Below are 20,067 nucleotides of genomic sequence, written 5' to 3'. Positions count from 1 at the left end.
CATTAACATCCTCTGGCCGAATATGGAAAGAAACATGGGCAAGGATATGCACCGAAAACACTCGAGGCGATCCACCGGGACTTAAAATAAATACTACCCAGCTGAAACTGTTTCGCCGGGGCATCGATGAGTATTGAGCAATATTGGTTTGGTCCACCGAATATGTAAAACCAATATCTAAATTTACTCCTACAAGTCATGATGTTACGTCTGTGTTTCTTTGTAGGGGGACCTCGAGTCTGTGAGTATCTTGGCACTATTTGACGAGGGCTGTTATCCAAAATCTATAAGAGGAGCTGGCCGTCACTGCTAAGAATCTTTTTTGTTTGTACCCTTTCTTCATCACACAAACGTCTTCACTTCTTCCTCGACACAAACATTCTCCTCTCAACAAGCTAGACTTGTCTTTTTTGCTTTTTTCATCATCTTCACCGGTTGAAGCTCTTTGATACTATTTTTTTTCATCAACAAAAACAAGCAAAAATGCAGTTCTCCACCATCCTCGTCGCCCTCTTTGCCAGCGTCGCCCTCGCCGCCCCGGCTGTCGACTCTTCTTCGCTCGAGGCCCGCCAGGCTGTTCGAACTGAGGTATGTATTCTTCTCCCACAAGACTAGAACAAACAAAGAAAGAAAAAAGAACTAGTCTTCAAAGTTTTAGACTACGCAGAACAGCAAACTGACAAATGATCGACGATTATATAGTGTGTCTTATGCCGCCAGGACTGCTTCAACAGCAAGGGCACTGGCTTTAATTCTTGCATCGAGAGCAGCTGCAACAAGGCTCTTGGCTGCGGTCTGACCCCTTAGATGAGGAGAGCTTGTGGCATTGGGGTGGAAATGGAGGAAGAAGATTAACGCTCCCTTATAGAAGCCGTTGTGTGTCCAAGTTGGCAACCAAGAATGGCATGGCAGTAGCCGATCTCATTAATATAAACAAGCACGTTGGTGCTATTTGCCACATCTATGAACTTCCCTATCGCATCATCAAATGTTCTCATGTTCTTCAATGTCAGCCATGCTTGCCGACATTATCCTATACATTTTGAGTCAGTATCCATTGGGCCGCGATCACTGCCATTATGCTTAATGCCGGGTAAATGCGAGATGTTCAAACCAGTGACGTTACTTTCTTGTATATTTCGATTTTGGTATATACCTTACCTACCTACTTACCTTAAGTACTAATGGCCAGTGTGTCCTGCCACCCACCTGTATAATTTAAAATACAGCTCTGCTCTGTCGTGTCAGGGAGACTTGAACGGTTTAATCTATGACGCCTGTGAGTGGGTGCTGCCAATGATTTCAGTGCTACTGAAACTGAACAGCACGGCCGAGACGTGTTGATATGAATACAATTCCAACTGGAATTGATCAATGTTAATAAGTCGCATGTATTCCTTGCACCTTATCCAAATCGGCTTGCCCTAACTTTGTTGCATCGGCCTTCCACGACCCAAACGGCATGCCAGCACTTCGTCAATAGCCCTAACCCCGGAGGTGCTTATGTTCTATTCAACAAGAGGTTCCTCGCAAGCTAGCCAGCTATCCGTGGGTACGCGGTAGGTAATGTACCTCCACCTAGGTACCTACCTTACCTAGGTAGGTAAGTACCTAAAACTAAGAGGGAACTTTTGCGTCTCGTCTGTTGTCCTTGCAAAGTACAACATTCATGCAAAATACGAAAGATGAATCTGCAAAAGGTTAAGCTTGCATCCGAATCATCTGTCTGATGATCGCATCTCAACACTCCCGCAACAGCCACCCGAATGTTCAGCAATATAGGGCTGGTTATAATAGAACAGTTGAAAGTTTGGATTGTCTTTTATCATTTTCACAAACATTCGATCTCGTGATTGATTGACAGGAGGTTATAGGAGGTACGAGCATCAACAATACGTCAAACGGTATCAATGCTGACATCCATAAACACAACTTATCATTATAGGCAGGTAGCCGCTTGCCCCAATCCGGCACAACGTCGATTTCAGAAGATCAGCATAGTTACTGTACAAGGTTGCTTTTTTGCACGCAAGACCGGTAGGGACGTTGTGGATCAATTCCAAAAGGAGTGGGCATGCCTTGGAAAGGCCGGCTAGAATTGCCCTCAGCAAGGCCCAAGAAGCTTGGCAAGCTCAAATCGAGCTCAAGCAAGCTACTTCCTTGCCAATGCGGGAGCCTCGTCGGCGAGTTAGTTTATGGATGATGAAGACTCAACAAAAAACCGATTTTAGCTTTTAATTCTCAAGATAGCCCGACCTAGAACTAGAACTAGAAATAAGCGAGGTAAGGTGAGTTAGTTGGTCGCCATCTGCGGCAGACCGCCATCAAGGCATGTGCGAAGGAGAGCTACTGGATTCTTTTTAAAATCCTGCCAACCCCGGTCAGCAAGCTACGCAACCGGTCTATCAGTTCCGCCACCCGCCAGCCATCAGTGGGATTTAATCTCCTGTCGCACAGCTTTCCGGGCTCAAACAAGACACACCCATTTAACTTCATACAACCGGGTTGCCAGCAACGATGGATCCGGACGTTTCCCGTTCCATCACTCACCATCCACATGCGTTCAGCTTGCCTTCGCGAGCGCATTCTGCAAGTCCATTTGCCGGCTCTCACCGACAAGGCGTCAACGAGCAGAATGCCAACAGTACCTCTGTAGAGCTAGACGATGGCTTGGACTCCAGCAGAAATGACGGAGCAGTGGCGTTTGCCAGGCATCCTGCAAACCTAAACAGTGCTGATGTCGAGAGCCAAGTCACAATCGCCAATGGCGGCCAGATTCCGCGACATACATCTGAGAGTGATCCTTACGGCCTGTCGCTTGCCTACAAGACGCCCTCCGACCTCGAGCAGATCAAAGCTAACACCTCGAGAAAGCTTCGGTCGCGGAGGCCAACGGATTCGCCGGCGGGTGGTGCGACACGGACTAGCAAGACCCCGCACGGAGGAATCCTGAGCAAATGCGTCCCACGCCCCATACAATCAGACATTCAGGCACGTCGCGTCGAGGGCTTCTACGAAAAACAGAATGCTACCATCGAGCGCATGCTCAAGTCTGTAGAAGACCACCGAGCTGATGCGCGCCAAGAGGCTGGAGAGGAGCTGCTGCAGTTCCAGATTGGCGTTTGGGGCTCCTTCATCGCCAATATAATTCTTGCGATACTCCAAGCCTACGCCGCCATCTCATCCGGATCACTCTCTCTCTTCACCACCATGGCGGATTCCGTCTTTGATCCGCTGAGCAACCTTACGCTGATCCTATCCGCCCGAGCCGTCCGCCATGTCGATCCATCGCGGTTCCCGTCGGGCAAGGCGCGCCTCGAGACGGTTGGAAACATCATCTTTTGCTTCCTGATGATCTCGGTGTCGTTGATTTTGATTGCATTTTCGACCCGGGAGCTCTCCGAGCGCATGGGATCTGACGACAGAAACAGCTTCCACCTGCCTTCGGTAATCGCGGTCTGTGTGGCTTTCGGCACCAAATTCGCCTTGTTCCTGTACACGTGGGCCCTGCGCAACCGTTACTCGCAGATTCGAATCCTGTGGCAAGATCACCGCAACGATCTATTTGTCAACGGTTTCGGTATCCTAACCTCGATCGGCGGCTCCAAGCTCATCTGGTGGGTTGATCCGATGGGAGCAATCATCTTGTCTGTGGTGATTTCGTGGCTATGGCTGCGGACTGCATTCTCCGAGTTTCTTTTGCTCGTCGGCGTTGTTGCCAACGTCGAGACGCAGCAGCTCATCACCTACGTCTGCTTGACACACTCGCCTTTAATCCAGCAGATCGATACGGTCAGGGTGTACCACTCTGGCCCCAGGTTGATCGCCGAGGTCGATATTGTGATGGCAGCCGAGACGTCGCTGCAGGTCCTCCACGATGTGGCTGAGGATTTGCAGATCAAGCTGGAGAGCTTGCCGGACGTCGAGAGGGCATATGTCCACGTAGACTACGAGACCACGCATAAACCGGAGCATGGCTACAAGAAGGATATTTGATGTTAGTATGTGATGAGGCGTTCAGGGTTCATGCAGTGGTGGCATTGAGACATTGGAACATTCAAGGGTTCTCCAGAGGATCATCGCGCTGATGATGCCTCAGTCTTGTTCTGCAACGACGAATATTAGTCCAATCCTTTCTTGTCCCATTGCATTAGCGCCAAGTGTCCTTCTGCAGACATTGGAACAGATGATTGACTTTGACGCAAGACGGCCCAACACGTCATGATGCCCAGAAAAGGGTCAACTGATGTCTTCTAGAATCCGTCCAAAAGTCGGATAAAATACCTGATTGGTCGCCAATTGATGTCAACAGCGAACAACGAGGATCGTTAACCTGCACCGATTTAACCGCTCATGCTCCTGACGGGCAAGGTGCGCGGTTTGATGCTGGCAAAACGAGCTGCAGCTTTTCTTTATAGCCGTCGGTTGGGTCTCGCTTGTGTATGTAGATGTAAATGCGGGGTACAGTAGCTATTTCAGTGGATGAAGTTGTGACGCAAAGTGATGCGGATCAGCTATATTTTGGGACCTTGAGGACCCGTTATGCCCCGGATGATGCGAGTCATGGGCCCTCGAGTTGCGTTGACTACTGCGAGACGTGCAAGGGGCCTTGTTGATGGGATCCACGGTAGAAAGATTGGATGCCCAGGGTAAAGTTCGATACGAATTGTTCTAACTTCTGGGAACCTTTACGGAAAGTTCTAGTTCTAGACTAGCTGCAATAGTGATAGACAGAACATATCCACCGTGCTCGTTGTCGTTGTTCCGTACGTCGGTCTAAAACACAGATCTAGTCCAAGGAGAGCTAGGTACGGAATCCAGAAAAAGGTATTAGATGGCAGCTATAATTAACGTGTGTCGCAGACATGGATGGCGTCTGTTCGTGGCAGGCGAAAATGTCTGGGCTCCCCAGGGTCCACTTCTCAGCGTCTCCCCATTCTGTATCTATGTACGGCAAGGTAGTCGGTACACATGACATGGTCTTGTGTGTTGCATGCAGCATGCAGAATGCCGTAATCAATGTGACGGGATGAACAGGGAAGCTCTGGCGCGTAGTCAAAGCAACTGTGCTACGCTACGACCTCATATCAAAAAGCCCTGACGTGCAGTGACAACGTGCTTTTCTTAAAATCATTCTTGTTAGTGTCCTCAGCCCTGAGGCCTGCCGTCTTCCGCGGTCAATTGATAAGTAAGATTGAGCTGGTTTTAAACTCATGCAATGCGAGCTGTCTGGGAACTATTGCTGCATATATTTGAATTCCCCGACCGAGATTGGCGATAAAGAATTGCTTCACTCCTAACCAGGCTGAGCTAGTCTACCTAGGTTTGTACCTTATCCACCTGGAATTATTGCTTGTCGCATCTGTCTCGATTTACAGGGATGCTGCGCTGCATCTAATTAACTCCACTCAGCGCAAAACACCCGGCTCACCAACTTGCAAGGCCGCGGGCGCACTTGCCATTGCTAGCACCCGCTTTGTCGATCCTACTACGGAAGCGCGCCTTTTCCAATATTTTTTTTTTCTCTGTCTTCGGCACAATTGCTATCACCACAACAAAGTTGCTTCCCCTCGTTGACTCTCTTTATCGCTTTGTCTTGTCGGCCTTTTTTCCTGCTGCATATCAGCATTGATCCTGCTTTTACAATTCCTCAAACTTTTTTTTTTCTTTGTCATTGTTCTCTCTTCAGTTTTCTCAGCTTCGTTTTGGCAGTTCAAATCACATCTCCCTTGCACAAACCATGGCTGTGCGAGGCGCGGAGGAAGCCTACATTACGGTATGCTATTGGTCGATCCGAACTCTGCAGCTTCCCAAGTAAACACGGCTAACTAGTGATCGGTCGTTCACCAACGACCCGAGACAAAACAGCTTCTACTGAGCGATAATTATTTGCCAGGTGAGCTTATTGCAAATCCCAATTAATCCACCACGCATTTGCTAATAAGATCGGTCACCAGGTGCACTCGTTCTTGCCCATTCGCTTCGCGATGCAGGCACCACAAGGAAGCTGGCCATCATGGTCACTCTCGACACCGTGGCGGCCAAGGTGATCACGCAACTAAAGGTAGGATACTATAATGGACTAAAAGCGTATGAAGCTCTTTACTGATTGTTGGTAAATCCCCCCGCGCAGGCCGTCTACGACTACGTGATTCCCGTCCCTCGCATACGTAATGAGCGCCCCGCGAACTTGTACCTCATGAACCGACCCGACCTCCACTCGGCTTTCACCAAAGTCAACTTGTGGAAGCAGACTCAGTTCAGCAAGCTGGTATACATCGACGCCGACGTGGTCGCGTACAGGGCACCCGACGAGCTCTTTGCGATCGCCCATCCCTTCTCAGCTGCCCCTGACATAGGATGGCCGGACTTGTTCAACACGGGTGTCATGGTTCTGACTCCAAACATGGGTGACTACTATGCGATGATGGCTATGGCAGAGAGAGGAATCTCGTTTGACGGCGCAGATCAGGGTCTCATCAACATGCACTTCCGGCATACGTACAACCGCATCTCGTTTACCTACAACGTCACCCCTTCGGCCCACTACCAATACGTCCCCGCGTACCGCCACTTCCAGTCGAGCATCAACATGGTGCACTTCATTGGCTCTGAAAAGCCGTGGATCCAAGGAAGGAACTCTACAGCTGGCGGCGGTGCCTTTGACGAGATGGTAGGCCGGTGGTGGGCTGTTTACGATAGGCATTATCGTGCGCCGGTATGTTGCTTTAACAAGTGGTATCTCCTTCCTTGTTATTCTTATGGGAATTTTCTTGCTAACCAAGTCCTTGCAGACCGTTTACGAACCGCAAGTTCAAAGGCCACCGGAAATCGTCCAGAAGTTTGTTCGAGGAAAATACCAACCCCCCTCCACGTATACGGTAGCTGTTGGGCAACAGCCACAAATATCCTTACAGCCGCCTTCACCAACACCGGAGTCTCAACAGTCGAGTATCCACAACCAGTCGCAACAATATCAACAACAGCAGCATATATATGACAACGGTCAGCATAGCTTGTCGAATTATGGCACTGAACATTCCCCTCATACCCAAGAGCACCGAGAGCACCGAGAGTCCCATCACCACCACCGTCAAGACGAGCACAATCGAGGTTACCATATCCCTGGTCCAAGCCCTGGCACTTCCCATGCCCATGTTCCTCAAGTGGAGGAAAGCCATACAAGCCCTTGCTTTTTCAGCACTGCTTCTCCAGCATCCAGTTCTGGAGCTAACGCTCCCCAAGGCCATTATCAGGAGCATCAGCAAGACCAAGCGCCTCACCAAGCGCACGAGCCGGAGCCGGAAAAGCCTCAACCTCCGCCCATGGAGCCCAGTTGGGATGCGCAAAGGTTAGTTCAGACGCCATGTCCACCGGGATAGTTCCGTTGCTAATTTTAAAAAAAACTTTTCAGGCAACCGCCTCCGCCGGAATCGAAACCGGAAGCATTGAACTTCCCCAAGATGCATTACGAGATGTCTTCAGATACTAGCGCGTTTGTTCCACCCCAGCGCTACCCGAGTCCCCCCAAGAACATGTACTATGAAGTCCCTCAACATCCACCAGCTCCTCCGGAGCAGAAGCCCCCAGCGATCTTCCCGTGGGAAATGAATAGACCTCAGGCATCGCGGGTCTTTATTAATGATGATGTCGGACCCGTTGAGGCCGAGAAGTCTCCGACCGCGGAAGAGACTGCCGCTTTCCAGGAATCAGTTGAGCCAGCATCGGAGGAGCCGCGGCCAATACCGACCAGCCCGCCAATTCAGCAAACATCGAACCCCTGGGAATCGTTTTCGCTCACCAATGCCTGGGACGATGTACCCGGTATCAATCGCTACGTCGGTGCAATCCAAAAAAGCCAACAGAGGCGAAACCTCAGTAAATCCGCTGGACTCAGCCTAGGCAACCTCGACGACACGCGTGAGGCCCAGAAGGAGCTCGAGGCGGCACTGAGTCGACGGGGATCAACCAAACTTACCGACTTCCCCGTCGATAGGCCCAGCCTTCCGGTGACGCCGGCGCCCGTGCGGCGAAGCAATTTCTGGGGCGGCGCTGCTGACTCTCCGAAGAATGGCGGATCAGTCGGCGCCGTGCCCGAGGGCGGCCGTCGTCAGCTGTTCCCGGCCGCCGAAGGCGTGCCAGGGCAGTCTGACTGGGTATGTGTGCATGGAACGCGGTGGACTCCTGCGTACTGCCCGTGTAACTTGGCTAACGTGCTACGCCATGACAAGGATCCGGTGGCACAGCTTCATAAACTTGCTAAGCAGCAGTCTGAGTTGCTGTTGCAGAAACTTGGCGACAGTCTCAAATCGGAGGATGACGGTGATGATGATGGCAGTGATGGTCGGAGTGTCAGGTCCCAGGGTAAGGGCAAGGCTACCATGGAACAAGTGTACCAGGATGGGCCGGTTAAGAGCCCGACGTATATTATGCATGCGTCCGTGCCGACGGTTCACAGCCCAATGCCAGTCAGGAAGAGCCCTGTGCAAAGTATCCTGGGGGAGGGAGAGGCAGCGGTCCCACGGACCACGCGACACGACTCGCGGCTTTCGACGACAACGACGGAATATGGGACTGACGACATTGAGCGGGCGAGCTACAATGGACCTGGCGCCGCGTGGGACAAGGGAGAGGATATCCCGCTGAGGGAGACTCCGATGCCTCCCACAGAGGATGAGTTGGACGTACTGGAGACCTGATAAAATGATGTTGAGGGATTGGTCGGCGTTATGAGCTTGGTTTTTCGTATCGGGCTTGATAATTCCATAATGTTAATATGAGGAACGGGATGGGAAATGTCTTTTTTTGTCAAGTCTTTGTTCAATTTCTTGCATTCTTTGCTCATCGTGGAACTTGCAAAAGAAAATCGCAGGAGTTGGTCAACGTTGTCAGTTTTGGTCTTGGCTCTTTCTTACCTGACTATGCTTACACCCGTAATGGGGAGTCATGAGAGGATAACTATCGGCAAATATCGGCGGTGTCTTTTGCCAGGTGTGATGTTTGCCATATACGTCTTGTTGGTCTTTGGTTGTGAAGCATCTGTGGCAGTTCGATGAATGACATACGTAAGTTCCCCCGCAGGATTGTTATAGTCGCTGACGAACTAGTGGCAACACACCAAGATTTAGTAGGGAAACCGTTTGTCGGAACTCTTGAGCTGATGCGGTGGTTTGTTGTCGACCGTTTGGTTTTCCTTGGTTTTCATTCATACCGACGCTATATAGATTCGAACTAAGAACTAGACCTAAAATAGTTAGTATTCTGACTCTCTTCGACTGTTTGATGGTGGAACAGAAGGGGCACAATCTGATAGTTTTATAGGTATGCTCAATTATTTTCCTCCCATATAAGAAACGACTCATCAGATTCTGATATCCTATCAAGTTGCAGGCTGCTTACCTCCGCGAGCTCTGCCAGAGGTTTGAGTTTGCAGCTCGGTCTTTAGACCTTTGCCCGTAAGTCGGACGACAGGTTCAAGCTTTCGGCACCGAGATCTTCACAACTTGGTAAATAGTTTGACAGGACTAGGCAGGACTAGACGCCTTTCGACTTGAAGGCCGCGTGTCAAAACTCTCACAGGAGCTCCGGCGCAGATTTCAGACGAACGGGGTGCAAAGCCCACTACCGTTGATTGGGGTGGGAACATAAATAGTATGCAGCTCATGTTCCTTTTTTTTGTTCAGAGTTTTCTTTCAACTCTTTGAAAGTGGGTTTGAAGCAATCCTTCTTGAAAGTCTAGTGACTCGGACAGCCAGCCTCCTCCCCCTCCCCTATTTATAACTCCTCCCGATTTATCGGCAAGACACAGTATACATGGCTGCAGTAGCTTCGGCGGCGAGCCAAATCGCAGCCTCGCGGGGTCTGCCGACTGACACGAATACCAACACGACTAGATGGCTCGAAGAGGCTCCGCCCCCTCTCGAGGAGGATGCGAAGAGGCTCTTTCTCGAATACTCCAAGATCCCCGAACAAGAGCTGGAGCAGCACCTTGTAGAAGCTGTAAGCACCTTTTTTGAGGCACTCTTATTTCACGTCTCTCGCGTAAGTTATACTACCAAGGCTACAATGTGCTGACACTCTCCCCCTCACAAAAAAAAACAAAAAATAAAAAACAGCGTAAGCGGGCTTGGGATTGTTGTCCATATCCTTGCATTGGCCATTGGGTGTTTCTCAAGCTGCAGCTGAGAAAGCATGCCGAGTTTGAAGAGGTAGTTCGTCGCACCCAGCAGGGCCAGAAGTTTTTGGATGTTGGTTGTGCCATTGGCCAAGACCTACGCAGCTTGGTTAGTGCCCCCTTTTTTTTTGTGTGTGTGTATCTGCCCAAACTAGACAAGCCATAAAAAGAGAAAGAGAGCATTTGGGGGAACACAGACCCATTCTTTTTTTCGACAAGTGCTAACACAGCCTCAACATGTTCAGATCCACGCCGGAGCACCCGCAAACATGCTCTACGGCATAGACCTGGAGGAGCGCTTCTTCGACGCGGGCAAGTTCCTGTTCAAGGACCCAGACGTGCAGATCACGTTCCGGCAGGCCGACGTGCTGGACCCCGAGGCGCTGCCGGACTGGCGCGGGAGCTTCTCCGTCGTCACCTGCAACTACGTCTTCCACCTCATGAGCATGGAGAACCAGGAGACGCTGGCCGGCATGATCCTCCAGCTGCTGAGCGGCAAGGCCGGCGACCTGGTCGTGGGCAGGACCACGGGGACGGAGCGCGAGGGCCACTACGAGTCGCTCCGCGAGGGCCATCAGGTCTACCGCCACTCCATCGGGAGCATGCAGGAGCTGTGGGACCGCGTGGCGGCCAGGTTTGGGAATAAGGTCGCGGTGGAGTCGTGGATCGACTCGGCCCCGGTGCTGACTTTGAATGTCATGAAGGCCACCATGGATGTGGAGGATATGGAGCCGATCAGGAACCTCATGTTCTGCGTGCGCCTCTCCTAAAACAGGCTGCGCGACGCCAGGGGAGTGGCTCCCCATGTTGTTGTTATGTATTCCTTGAATTATTTTTGGGGATCTGACAATAGAGTTGCTCCTTGCAGAACCGAAAGGTTAATATGATACTGGATTATAAATGTCGCAGATTATAAATCAATGCCATTCAACGACTCGTCAATATCGGATTTCTTAAACCCCGTATCTCCGCTTTATAAACACGATGTTATCCCAGAATACAAATGCGGCTTCAGAGATTCCAAGGTGTTAGTTAGTCTACGCAATTTACAGAAGCACAAGAACAACCTCGTCTCCGCCCCTCGAATCAAAATCACACAGAAAACAAAACAAAAAAATGGCCTACGGCGCAAAGACTACAGGATCCGCCATAGTGGGAGACTATGCGTCACAAATCGCAAACAAGACCATCCTGACGACGGGCGTGTCCCCGACGACGCTGGGCGCCGCCTTTGTGACCACCATCGCCACGGCGTCCCCGGCGCTGCTCATCCTGGCGGGCCGCAACCTGGCCAAGGCCGAGGAGACGGCCGAGGCCATCCGCGCCGTGGCGCCCCAGGTGCCCATCCGCACCTTGGAGCTGGACCTGGCCGACAAGCAGTCGGTGAGGAAGGCGGCGGCCACGGTGCTGGCGTGGGACGACGTCGCGGGCATCGACGTCCTGGTGAACAACGCCGCCATCATAACCGACGAGTACGGCACCATAGAGGGCATCGAGCGGGTGTTTGCCGTCAACCACCTGGGCCCGTTTTTGTTCACCAACCTGGTGCTGCCAAAGGTGCTGGCCGTCAAGGGCCGGGTGGTCAATGTGGCCAGCGAAGGGCATCGGTTCAGCAATGTGCGCTTTATGGATTTGAACTTTGAGGTGTGTCTTTTTTTTATTCGTTTTCCCGTCTCTCTTCTTTCCAAGAAATTGCGACAAGGGGCGAAGCAGCTGACACAGTCACAAAAAACAGGACGGCAAAATATACAACAAGTGGCGCGCCTACGGACAGAGCAAAACGGCCAACATGCTCTTCTCGCTGTCGTTGGCCCGCAAGCTGGGCAGCCGTGGACTCGTGGCCAACAGCCCGCACCCAGGAACCATAATCACCCCGCTGTCGGAGGGTATGGACCTTGCCTTGGAGTATGAACTTACGAGTGAGTGACCATTCCCAGGACATTTCTTTTCTTTCTCTATGCTTTTTTTCTCATTTTTTTGATAAAAAAAGGGATAAAAAAGACATCGTGCAAAGCTAACCCTGAGCAGGGCCGTACGACCAATTCGTTGGATACTACCCCAAGGAGAGAGGGGTGATCAAGACGCTTGACGAGGGGATTTCAACGCACATCTATGCCGCGTTCGAGCCCAGCTTGAAAGGTATGTTGTTTTGTTTTTCTCGTTTTGTGTCTGTGGCGGTAGCGATTACTGACTGTTTCGTTTTTTTCTCTCCCTCTTTTGCAGACCACAATGGCACATTCCTACTTGACTGCCACGTCGCCGACCCTAATGTGGACTTTGTGATGTCTTGGGCGGCCAGCGAGGTTGAGGCGGAGAAGCTGTGGAAGTTGAGCGAGGAGTTGGTTGGAGAAAAGTTTGAGTGGTAAAAGATACCCAGGAGGCTAGTTGGTCTTGACCATGCCGAGAGGCATTCCAATAGTGAAATCCTCCCTCGCGTCCGGCTCCAATGCTCGGTTCCTCGCCGTCACCACCCCGCAAAAGCACACCGTATCGTATCCTCTCGTCGGCCGGAATGTGCTTCGAGCCTCTAAACACCGTTGAAACATGACCCGACATCTCCGTGCTGCGACCCCTGTGGGCGAGCGCGACGCTGAGGCACACCCGCCGCGAGCACAGCGGCGCAGGAGGCGAGGCAGAGGCCAGCCCAGGCGTCCGAGATGCCTAAGAAAGTAGGTGATATTCGCCTAGCTCAAGTGGCTGTTATGCCGTAGGCTGGACAACCGCAAGAGCGATTGGGTCCCCAGGTCAGCAAGTTCCATGCTCGGAATTGGAAAACCGTGGCAATGGCCCTCAAACATAAAACGGCCCGGGACCTTGGCAAACAGCATACCTAGGTAGTAAGTACTGTGGCCATCTTGGGTCGAGTTTAGTAATTACGGTTAGCCCCCTTCAAATGCTTCGTCTTTTGTTTTTTTCCTGCCAGCCTTCGCTAGTAACTAACCCCTAGGGTGTATGGTAGCTGAACTCGGTGCCTTGTTGTTTTGCCGTAACACCACACGGGTTGCTTGAGTTCGAAACTGAACTCGTTGGAGCATGCCGGTCGTCCTGCACGTCCACCGTCTCTTTGACGGGCGACGGCCGCCATAAACGCCACCGTCTCCTCAGTCCCGTACTCGGGCTCCCACCCCCTGCCGTCCTCCTGGCGGGGCAGTTTTGTCACATGGCCGGTTGCCGTGGCCTTATTGCGCGGGTGTCCAATGGCTCCGTCCGAACCCGGTAGGCGTAGCAGATCCGGGAGGCGGTAAAAGCGGGCGGCCGCCGGCTGCAAAAGCAGGTGGGATGAATAGTATTGTCTGCATGCGTTTTGGTCGACGAGTTGGCGGTGTTGGATATAAAAGGCATCAAATTAAGGATGCTCGGTCTCGCCGTCAAGTCCGTTGCACGAGCGATAAATGCCGGCTAATGCCTGGGAGATGTAGAATAGATCGAAAGTGCGGTTGAGCTCGAGGTGGTTCCCCTGCATACGCCCAAAAGACGAGCCGCGGGCGTCTATCTGGTCGACGACGTTGAGTATCCCGTCGTCGCCGCACATACCAAAGTCGATCAGGTAGATGAAGACGATTCGTAATAGCTGATTGTGCGTCTCGACCGGCAGCTCGCCGCCCTCAAGCCGGGCGCAGTAATCGTCTGCGCCCAAGGACATGGCCGGTTTGCAATGTGCTTGGTGGTGCTTGGAAGTTCAAGGAGCGACTTGGTGATGCGGGAGCGACAGGCGGGGTTGGGATTGTGGAGTTAGGTATAAGCCTGTGGGCGTTTCATTTCAGGAGATGGCGCTCTCGCAGCGGGCTGTCCATTTTACCGACTCGCAAATGGTGTTCAATTGCATCATCGCCGCCAGCTTCCTTGCCTTTAGAACTGCCAAGCCATGCGAGGGGTTTTTCACCCTCGTGTGAGACGAAGTTTGTGGTTTGGAATTTATGTTCCGGTTTGGCCGGAGCTAGTTTGACCATTGGAGAAGGTGCCGGCGCCGGCCCAGGACTAAGGTGTCGATCGTAATCCATGTTCCTGCTTGGAATGGAGTGGTTTTGAATGTCAGTCAATAAGCAACTGCGGAATGTCAATCTGCGCATGGAGTTCTGGCCATATTCGCAATCCCAAGAGCCGCCTTGAGACGCAGTGTCAACTTGGCGTTGGCCACTTGATACCTACCTAGCTTGCGCTATAAGATGCCTCCCTGGTGTGCTATCAAGACGCAATTTCACCAGACCACAGCGACTGTCGTGTCCTCAAAATACAAGATAGAAAACCCCGTCGAGGGTGTCCAATAAAAATGTCGTTCTTTGTCATAAAATCAATGTGTCTATCAGGTAATAAAGCAAGAGCTGCAAAATAAGAGTATAACGCTATGCATCAAAAAGACAGAGATCCAAGTCTATCCACCACAGAGCAACCGCGTTAATTGCACCCAAGATGAGCGAAATGCCACACCAACGCACCTATTACAACGCTCTCCTGCACCTCACCTCCGAATTGACGTTTATTTGGCGATCTCAACACCGTTGGTGGCACCTGAGTGGAAAAAAAGTCAGCTTCGTGTTCACCGCAGATACGCACACGAACAATTCACGGGGGAAAAAACCTACCGAGAGCCTTCTTGATATCTCCGTAGATGGCGAACTGGCCAGCAGTCAAACCACCGACCATGAAAAGACGAGTGGGAAGACCAGCAAAGGAGCCGCGGACACCAAGCTCGCCGCCAATCTTGACAAGCCGCGAAACGACGCCCTCACCGGGCATACCCTTGGTCTTGTTAATCTTGGACAGCATGGTGTCGGCCGGCTGGGAAACAATCGCAGCGGCGAAACCGGCGATGAGACCCGAGCCCAAGTTCACGGCAGTCTGGCCACCGCTGGACAAGCTAGACTTGTCGAGCTGGGAAAAGATAAATTCGGAAACCTTCTCAAAAGCGACGAACTTGGTCACAGTGTAAGGGATCCTGGATTGATTTTTTTCACGGTGAGAACGGGGTCCCCATTATTTGATAAGAACCAGGGGGGTTATGACGTACTGTTTGAACAGGATGGGCACGAATCCAGAGTAGAACGCGCCAACACCCTCATTCTTGAGAATCTTGGTGAATCCGCCGACGAGACCGTTGGCGAAGCCCGGGGTCGAAACGAGACGGATGCGGGTGGCCTCCAGGGGGCTCAGCGCAATCGACGCGAAAAACTCGGCCGAGGCGGCCGACACAGAGTAGACAAGACCACGGTTTTGGCGCGCAGTCTCGAGGCCGAGGAAGTCGATGGACTGCTTCTTGAAAAACTCGTAACCGCCAAACTTGAACGCGCCCTGGATAAAGTATCCGGTAAACGTCGGGCCGAATCCCGTCAACAAAGCTCCGGCGCCCTCATTCTGGATGACCTGGCGGAAACCACCGATCATGCCCTTGTTGTAGGTGGCCGGGTCCAGCTGGATCCTGGTCTTGACGCTGTATGCAATTGAATTTTTTGATGAGTATCGGCTGGATGCAGGTTTTCGTAGGACAGAGGCGCTCAAACATACACATCGACAGGAGTAAATGCGCCGTGGGTGACGGAGCAACCAAGAGCGCCGGCAAGGGCGAAACGGGAGTACAGATCAATGCCCTGAGGCGGCGCGGCGGCGTTTGCAGTGGTGGCACCCATTTTGACAGATATTTTTTTTTTGGAAATGATTGAAAGGAAATATGGCTATGTTACGATTACAACAGCACTCAGTGCAGACTGGGAATGAAACAAAAATGTTGGCTCAAGGCGGCCTTTTTAACGCTAACCTCGTCTAGCACTTGACTGGCTCCCTCTAGGTATACCTGTTAGTTGCGGATTTTGCGGGTTTTGCGGATGATGGATGCCCTGGACCTTGCGCAACTGAGATCCGCAATCGACGTCGTTACCCGGCGGATTCCTAGATTACCCGAATTCCCTGCCCTCCCGCGCTCCCTACCCGTTGTACATTACTTTGTAACTTGCCTAGTTCAGTATCCATAGCGCTGCCGAAGTACCTATCAGTATTAGCAACCGGTAAGAGTATAGGGTTACGTCGATCTATTTTGCTTTTGTTTTTTTCTTGGTTTGCTGTTGCCCAGATCCACTGTTACGTCGGTGCCAATCCATCTATCCCACTGTGGAGCCTTTGACAAACATTCGCCATTCTTTTTCATTTCCAAATCAAGTGCACACTGCAATCTATTAAAACGCCCTACGTCTTGAGATTCCCATGTTGCCCTTCATCCTTCCACGATGAAACAAAGCCACGAGGAGCGAACGGCCGCCGAGCCGCGTGCAACGGTAGGCTTTTTGCCTGTTCGACTTAATGACCAGCTTATGGGCTGATGACGATGCTTCCTGGGTGCTTGTCATCCACTACAATGCGGAAATAGGTTCTCCATACCGTCACGATTGGCAAGATACATGAGATAAACCATCAGATACGGATTATCCGACTAGAGCTCTCCAAAGAGGAGGCATCTAGAATTAATGTTTGACAACCACCAATTGACACGATAATTACTATTCTCTCATCAGGGTGAGACGATTGATGTGTGTTTTTTTTTTATTCCTTGCTATAGTTCCTCGCCGGCCAATTCCTCGACGTCTTTTGCCCAGGCATCGAGAAGGCCGGCGGCTTCACCGTGACCTCACCGCCCAGCCGGGCCCAGAGCTCCAGCTCCGCGGCCCCACCGTACCTGGAGCTCGCGGTGCAAAAGTCGCCAGAAAACCCGGCCGCGGCTTACCTGTGGCAGGGCCGACCCACCAGCACCAGCAACGAAGACTCTGACGAGGAACTGGATGCGGAGGAGTCCAGCGCGGACCGGCAGCAGCAACCTGGAATCGTCAGCACGCAGCTCCAGGTCCGCATCGGCGGCAGCTTCGTCTACCCGCCCTCGGGCATCGCGTCTGCGTCGCACGTGCTGCGGCGTGTGGTTTTCGTCGCCGGCGGCATGGGCGTCAACCCGCTCGTGAGCATGGCTGCGCACATGGCCGAGGAGGATCGCGGGGAGGACGGGCCCGAGGTGTGGTTTCTTTACTCGGTGCGCGCACCTGGTGGTAAGGGTAGGAGGGAAGGGGCGGACGGCATGCTGTTCCTCAACAGGCTGGCAGACCTGTTCGCCAGGGATTCTCTCCGGGGCAAGTTGCAGTTGTTTCTGACTCCGGCTGCTGCGGAAAATGGAGATGGTGGCGAGGGGGGCCAGGTGCAGCAGACCTACACGGACATGAATGGAAATGAGGTGCAAGCCGATGGTGTCGTGTCGTGCAATGAGGTTGATGTACCGTTTCAGCAGCGGAGGATCACCAAGGCGGATCTGGTCGAGGCCATTGGCCCCGAGCCCAAGCAAGCAGTGGTTTACGTTTGTGGCGTTCCGACAATGACGGACGAGATGGTCCAGTACCTCACTGACAAGGACGCTGGTATTGGTTTGGATACAGACAGAGTCAAATTCGAAAAGTGGTGGTAAGCTACTGCTACTCCTTCATGGGATCCTCCGCCAGTGCCTTCTCATACGCAGCCTCTACCATCCGCATGCGCCCCGCACCTCGAGGCTTGAGGTCAAACTTGAAGGGGTTCGGAGCGACGTTGAACCCGGCGCCGTAGTCATAGAGCGGCGGCACAATCTCCTCGCCTGTCACCTCGTCGCGCGCTCGGCCGAGATCACACGCCCACACCAACATCATGGTCTGGACGTAGACGTTTCGAACCCCCACGATCATGCCGGGGCACTGCCTACGGCCTTTCCCAAACATGAGCGTGTTCATCAAGGTTGGGAATTCTGTGAGCGGCTCCTTGTAGGTGGGGAAACTGGGGTCGATCCACCGACCCGGGTTGAACGTGTCCGGCTCGGGGTACATCTCCGGATCACGCCCGCACGCCCAAGTCACATAGTGGATCACGGAGCCGGCCTTGAGGCGATACCCCTTGTAGACGTCATCCTGCGTCAGCTCATGCGGCACGCCATCCGGCGTCACCGGCCAGAGGCGCGTAATCTCGGACAAGACGGCTCGGAGCACCGGAAGCCGTGGGAGGTCGGCAAGGGTCGGCAGGCGTTCGGCACCCACGACGTCGTCAATCTCGGCCTGCATGCGCAGCCACCACTCCGGGTGCCGCGTCATGCCCAGCAGCAGGGAGAGCATGTTGGCGGGGGTGGTGCCAAACGCCGTGTAGGTGACGCCGATGAGGTGCACGGCCTCGTGCTCCGTGATGCCCATGCCCTTGCCGCCAACCGCCGCCCGCTTCATGTCCTCGAGGCAGAGGCGCGCCCACGACGGCGCGTCCCGGCCCTCGTCGAGATCCGCCTTGGTGCGCTCCCACATCCGGTAGTAGAAGGCCTCGTCCCGCCGCGACATGCGCTTCAGCCACCGCTTCCACGGGGCCACAAGGTCGGGCAGGTGGCGCATCCACGGCAGCACGTCCACCAGGAACGCGCCCGGTGTGAGGACCGCCTCGAAGGTGTGGCCGATCTTTATCACCTCCTTCTGGAGACCGGAGCGGTCGGGCATGGCTTGTCCAAAGAGGACTACGGGAAGAAGGAAGAAAAAAGGTCAGTTGATAAGTGCCAAGCCAAACTTGTACTGGATGACGGAGAAGAAGAATAAAAAAAATCAGGACATACTGCGGCTACCCATGGCGACGCTAAAGTGCTCAATCAGCCCTTGGTAGTCTGACGGATCTCGAACCATCTCGACCACCAGCCGGTACGCCTCTAGCCACTGATACGGCTCGTACTGCGAGACGGCGCCCCTGGTGAGCAGCTGCGAGAGGAACCGGCGCCGCACGCGCAGGGGCTCGCCGGCGGGCATCATCAGCACGTGTTGATCCTGGGTCAGTATCGAGCACGCCTGGGTCTGCGGCCGGCCGCTGTAGATGCCGCCGCGGGACTTGAGGAGGTCGTCCACGACGGCCTCGGAGCCTAGCAGGATGTGCTCCTGGCCCATGAGTTTTATCCTCACGATGGGGCCATGCTCTTCAATGTACTCTCGGTACTTGAGCCAGGCGTGCTTCTTGGGTATGTCGAGGAGGTTTCCGATGAGTGGCAAGCCTGCATGAGGAGGTATGTTGTAAGCTTTTCTGTGACCTTTCTTTTTTTTTTTTTTTTTTTTTTCTCCTACTCTTTTCATCTCGGTTCAGGCTATGGGCCGAGTTTGCCTTTACAGCTTGCTTACCTTTCGGTCCTGGCACTGGCTTTGTCCCCGGTGGTGCTGTCTTTGAGTGCCACAGAACTGGGAGGAGAAGTAGCGCTGCAAGGAGTGCCGCCCCCAGAATCTTTGGTGTCAGTTCCAGCGAGGCCTCTCGGTCTCCCAGCAAAAACGATGGGCCACTAAATGTGATGTTAGACATGATAGGTAGAATTGTACTGAACCTAGATCTTGACATTTACGAAAAAGAAAGCAGAAGACATGGCACACAAGACCGCCTGAGTCCCTAGGTAAATGTATACTTATATAATTGAAGATCTCCCTCGACCTCTTTTGATGTTTCACACCAATATATTGACCATCAGTTTTATTGGCGTGTCAAACTTACCCTCCTTTAGTTATGCAGTCATCTTGTTGCTGCGTCCGACCCAAATCATTTGGCCGGGCTTACAACAGCAAACGGGGCGACTCCTGCGTCCTATGGTGACATTGAACTGGTGCACCACTGCCGAGATCCTACCTCAGTATGCACGACCGTATTATCAAGACCTGTCGTGTTTTCTTTAAGCCCGAGTTTGGGGACAAGATCTGCATTTTCTCCGCCACTTGCGGCTACTCACAACCGGAGCAGCAAACGGTCAGATATGTATCAACCGGTGTAAATGATAACTCTTGATTGCGGGGGGTAGAGCGTAAGCCCAGCACCATTACCCTTGCATAAGTCATGCGCATATCGGTTTCATGGTTGGGAGAAAGGCTCTGTTTGGCAGAGATGGGTGTGTA

The 20,067-nt window shown here is 52.7% G+C and overlaps 9 protein-coding genes across 9 annotated transcripts; 6 read left to right on the top strand and 3 right to left on the bottom strand.

Moving 5' to 3' along the window:
- Positions 1-359: 359 nt before the first annotated feature.
- On the top strand, positions 360-858 carry MGG_16647 (uncharacterized protein). Its single transcript, XM_003711356.1, has 2 exons — positions 360-588; positions 703-858. The coding sequence occupies exons 1-2, from the start codon at positions 484-486 to the stop codon at positions 805-807; spliced, it is 210 nt and encodes a 69-aa protein (XP_003711404.1). The 5' UTR covers positions 360-483; the 3' UTR covers positions 808-858.
- Positions 859-2,139: 1,281 nt separating this feature from the next.
- Positions 2,140-4,770, top strand: MGG_07494 (cation diffusion facilitator 1). Its single transcript, XM_003711355.1, has one exon. The coding sequence runs from the start codon at positions 2,518-2,520 to the stop codon at positions 3,994-3,996; it is 1,479 nt and encodes a 492-aa protein (XP_003711403.1). The 5' UTR covers positions 2,140-2,517; the 3' UTR covers positions 3,997-4,770.
- Positions 4,771-5,203: 433 nt separating this feature from the next.
- On the top strand, positions 5,204-9,111 carry MGG_07493 (glycogenin). Its single transcript, XM_003711354.1, has 6 exons — positions 5,204-5,776; positions 5,869-5,896; positions 5,958-6,064; positions 6,134-6,718; positions 6,795-7,351; positions 7,415-9,111. Exons 1-6 carry the CDS (start codon positions 5,741-5,743, stop codon positions 8,697-8,699), a joined length of 2,598 nt encoding a protein of 865 aa, XP_003711402.1. The 5' UTR covers positions 5,204-5,740; the 3' UTR covers positions 8,700-9,111.
- A 702-nt stretch (positions 9,112-9,813) lies between these two features.
- MGG_07492 (uncharacterized protein) lies at positions 9,814-10,944 on the top strand (the record flags this gene model as incomplete). The annotated part of the gene is made up of 3 exons (XM_003711353.1): positions 9,814-9,999; positions 10,116-10,283; positions 10,420-10,944. The coding sequence occupies 3 exons, from the start codon at positions 9,814-9,816 to the stop codon at positions 10,942-10,944; spliced, it is 879 nt and encodes a 292-aa protein (XP_003711401.1).
- A 346-nt stretch (positions 10,945-11,290) lies between these two features.
- MGG_07491 (retinol dehydrogenase 13) lies at positions 11,291-12,540 on the top strand (the record flags this gene model as incomplete). The annotated part of the gene is made up of 4 exons (XM_003711352.1): positions 11,291-11,818; positions 11,910-12,093; positions 12,203-12,313; positions 12,398-12,540. The coding sequence occupies 4 exons, from the start codon at positions 11,291-11,293 to the stop codon at positions 12,538-12,540; spliced, it is 966 nt and encodes a 321-aa protein (XP_003711400.1).
- Positions 12,541-13,004: 464 nt separating this feature from the next.
- Positions 13,005-13,817, bottom strand: MGG_07490 (uncharacterized protein; the record flags this gene model as incomplete). Its single annotated transcript, XM_003711351.1, has 3 exons — positions 13,005-13,028; positions 13,116-13,467; positions 13,558-13,817. The coding sequence occupies 3 exons, from the start codon at positions 13,815-13,817 to the stop codon at positions 13,005-13,007; spliced, it is 636 nt and encodes a 211-aa protein (XP_003711399.1).
- A 506-nt stretch (positions 13,818-14,323) lies between these two features.
- On the bottom strand, positions 14,324-15,936 carry MGG_07489 (mitochondrial phosphate carrier protein). Its single transcript, XM_003711350.1, has 4 exons — positions 15,677-15,936; positions 15,183-15,602; positions 14,758-15,110; positions 14,324-14,683 (listed from the first exon to the last, which is right to left on the bottom strand). Exons 1-4 carry the CDS (start codon positions 15,796-15,798, stop codon positions 14,652-14,654), a joined length of 927 nt encoding a protein of 308 aa, XP_003711398.1. The 5' UTR covers positions 15,799-15,936; the 3' UTR covers positions 14,324-14,651.
- A 456-nt stretch (positions 15,937-16,392) lies between these two features.
- Positions 16,393-17,609, top strand: MGG_15206 (uncharacterized protein; the record flags this gene model as incomplete). The annotated part of the gene is made up of 2 exons (XM_003711349.1): positions 16,393-16,440; positions 16,722-17,609. 2 exons carry the CDS (start codon positions 16,393-16,395, stop codon positions 17,607-17,609), a joined length of 936 nt encoding a protein of 311 aa, XP_003711397.1.
- A 7-nt stretch (positions 17,610-17,616) lies between these two features.
- MGG_07488 (25-hydroxyvitamin D-1 alpha hydroxylase) lies at positions 17,617-19,577 on the bottom strand (the record flags this gene model as incomplete). The annotated part of the gene is made up of 3 exons (XM_003711348.1): positions 19,312-19,577; positions 18,762-19,187; positions 17,617-18,665 (listed from the first exon to the last, which is right to left on the bottom strand). Exons 1-3 carry the CDS (start codon positions 19,520-19,522, stop codon positions 17,617-17,619), a joined length of 1,686 nt encoding a protein of 561 aa, XP_003711396.1. The 5' UTR covers positions 19,523-19,577.
- Positions 19,578-20,067: the final 490 nt, after the last annotated feature.

Source organism: Pyricularia oryzae, chromosome 3 (genome assembly GCF_000002495.2).
Source record: "Pyricularia oryzae 70-15 chromosome 3, whole genome shotgun sequence".
In the NCBI taxonomy this organism is placed as follows: Eukaryota; Fungi; Ascomycota; class Sordariomycetes; order Magnaporthales; family Pyriculariaceae; genus Pyricularia; species Pyricularia oryzae.
Note: the sequence above shows the minus strand (reverse complement) of the source record. Positions and strands in the feature narration are given on the sequence as shown.

Excerpts from the sequence above, each read along its gene's own strand:
- MGG_16647 (XM_003711356.1), top strand. The coding sequence starts at position 484 with ATGCAGTTCTCCACCATCCTCGTCGCCCTCTTTGCCAGCGTCGCCCTC. Across the intron at positions 589-702 it reads GCCAGGCTGTTCGAACTGAG|TGTGTCTTATGCCGCCAGGA; the intron begins GTATGTATTCTT and ends ACGATTATATAG.
- MGG_07494 (XM_003711355.1), top strand. The coding sequence starts at position 2,518 with ATGGATCCGGACGTTTCCCGTTCCATCACTCACCATCCACATGCGTTC.
- MGG_07493 (XM_003711354.1), top strand. The coding sequence starts at position 5,741 with ATGGCTGTGCGAGGCGCGGAGGAAGCCTACATTACG. Across the intron at positions 6,065-6,133 it reads AGGTGATCACGCAACTAAAG|GCCGTCTACGACTACGTGAT; the intron begins GTAGGATACTAT and ends CCCCCCGCGCAG. Across the intron at positions 6,719-6,794 it reads ATAGGCATTATCGTGCGCCG|ACCGTTTACGAACCGCAAGT; the intron begins GTATGTTGCTTT and ends AAGTCCTTGCAG.
- MGG_07489 (XM_003711350.1), bottom strand. The coding sequence starts at position 15,798 with ATGGGTGCCACCACTGCAAACGCCGCCGCGCCGCCTCAGGGCATTGAT. Across the intron at positions 15,111-15,182 it reads GTGCCCATCCTGTTCAAACA|GATCCCTTACACTGTGACCA; the intron begins GTACGTCATAAC and ends AAATCAATCCAG. Across the intron at positions 14,684-14,757 it reads AGATATCAAGAAGGCTCTCG|GTGCCACCAACGGTGTTGAG; the intron begins GTAGGTTTTTTC and ends TTTTCCACTCAG.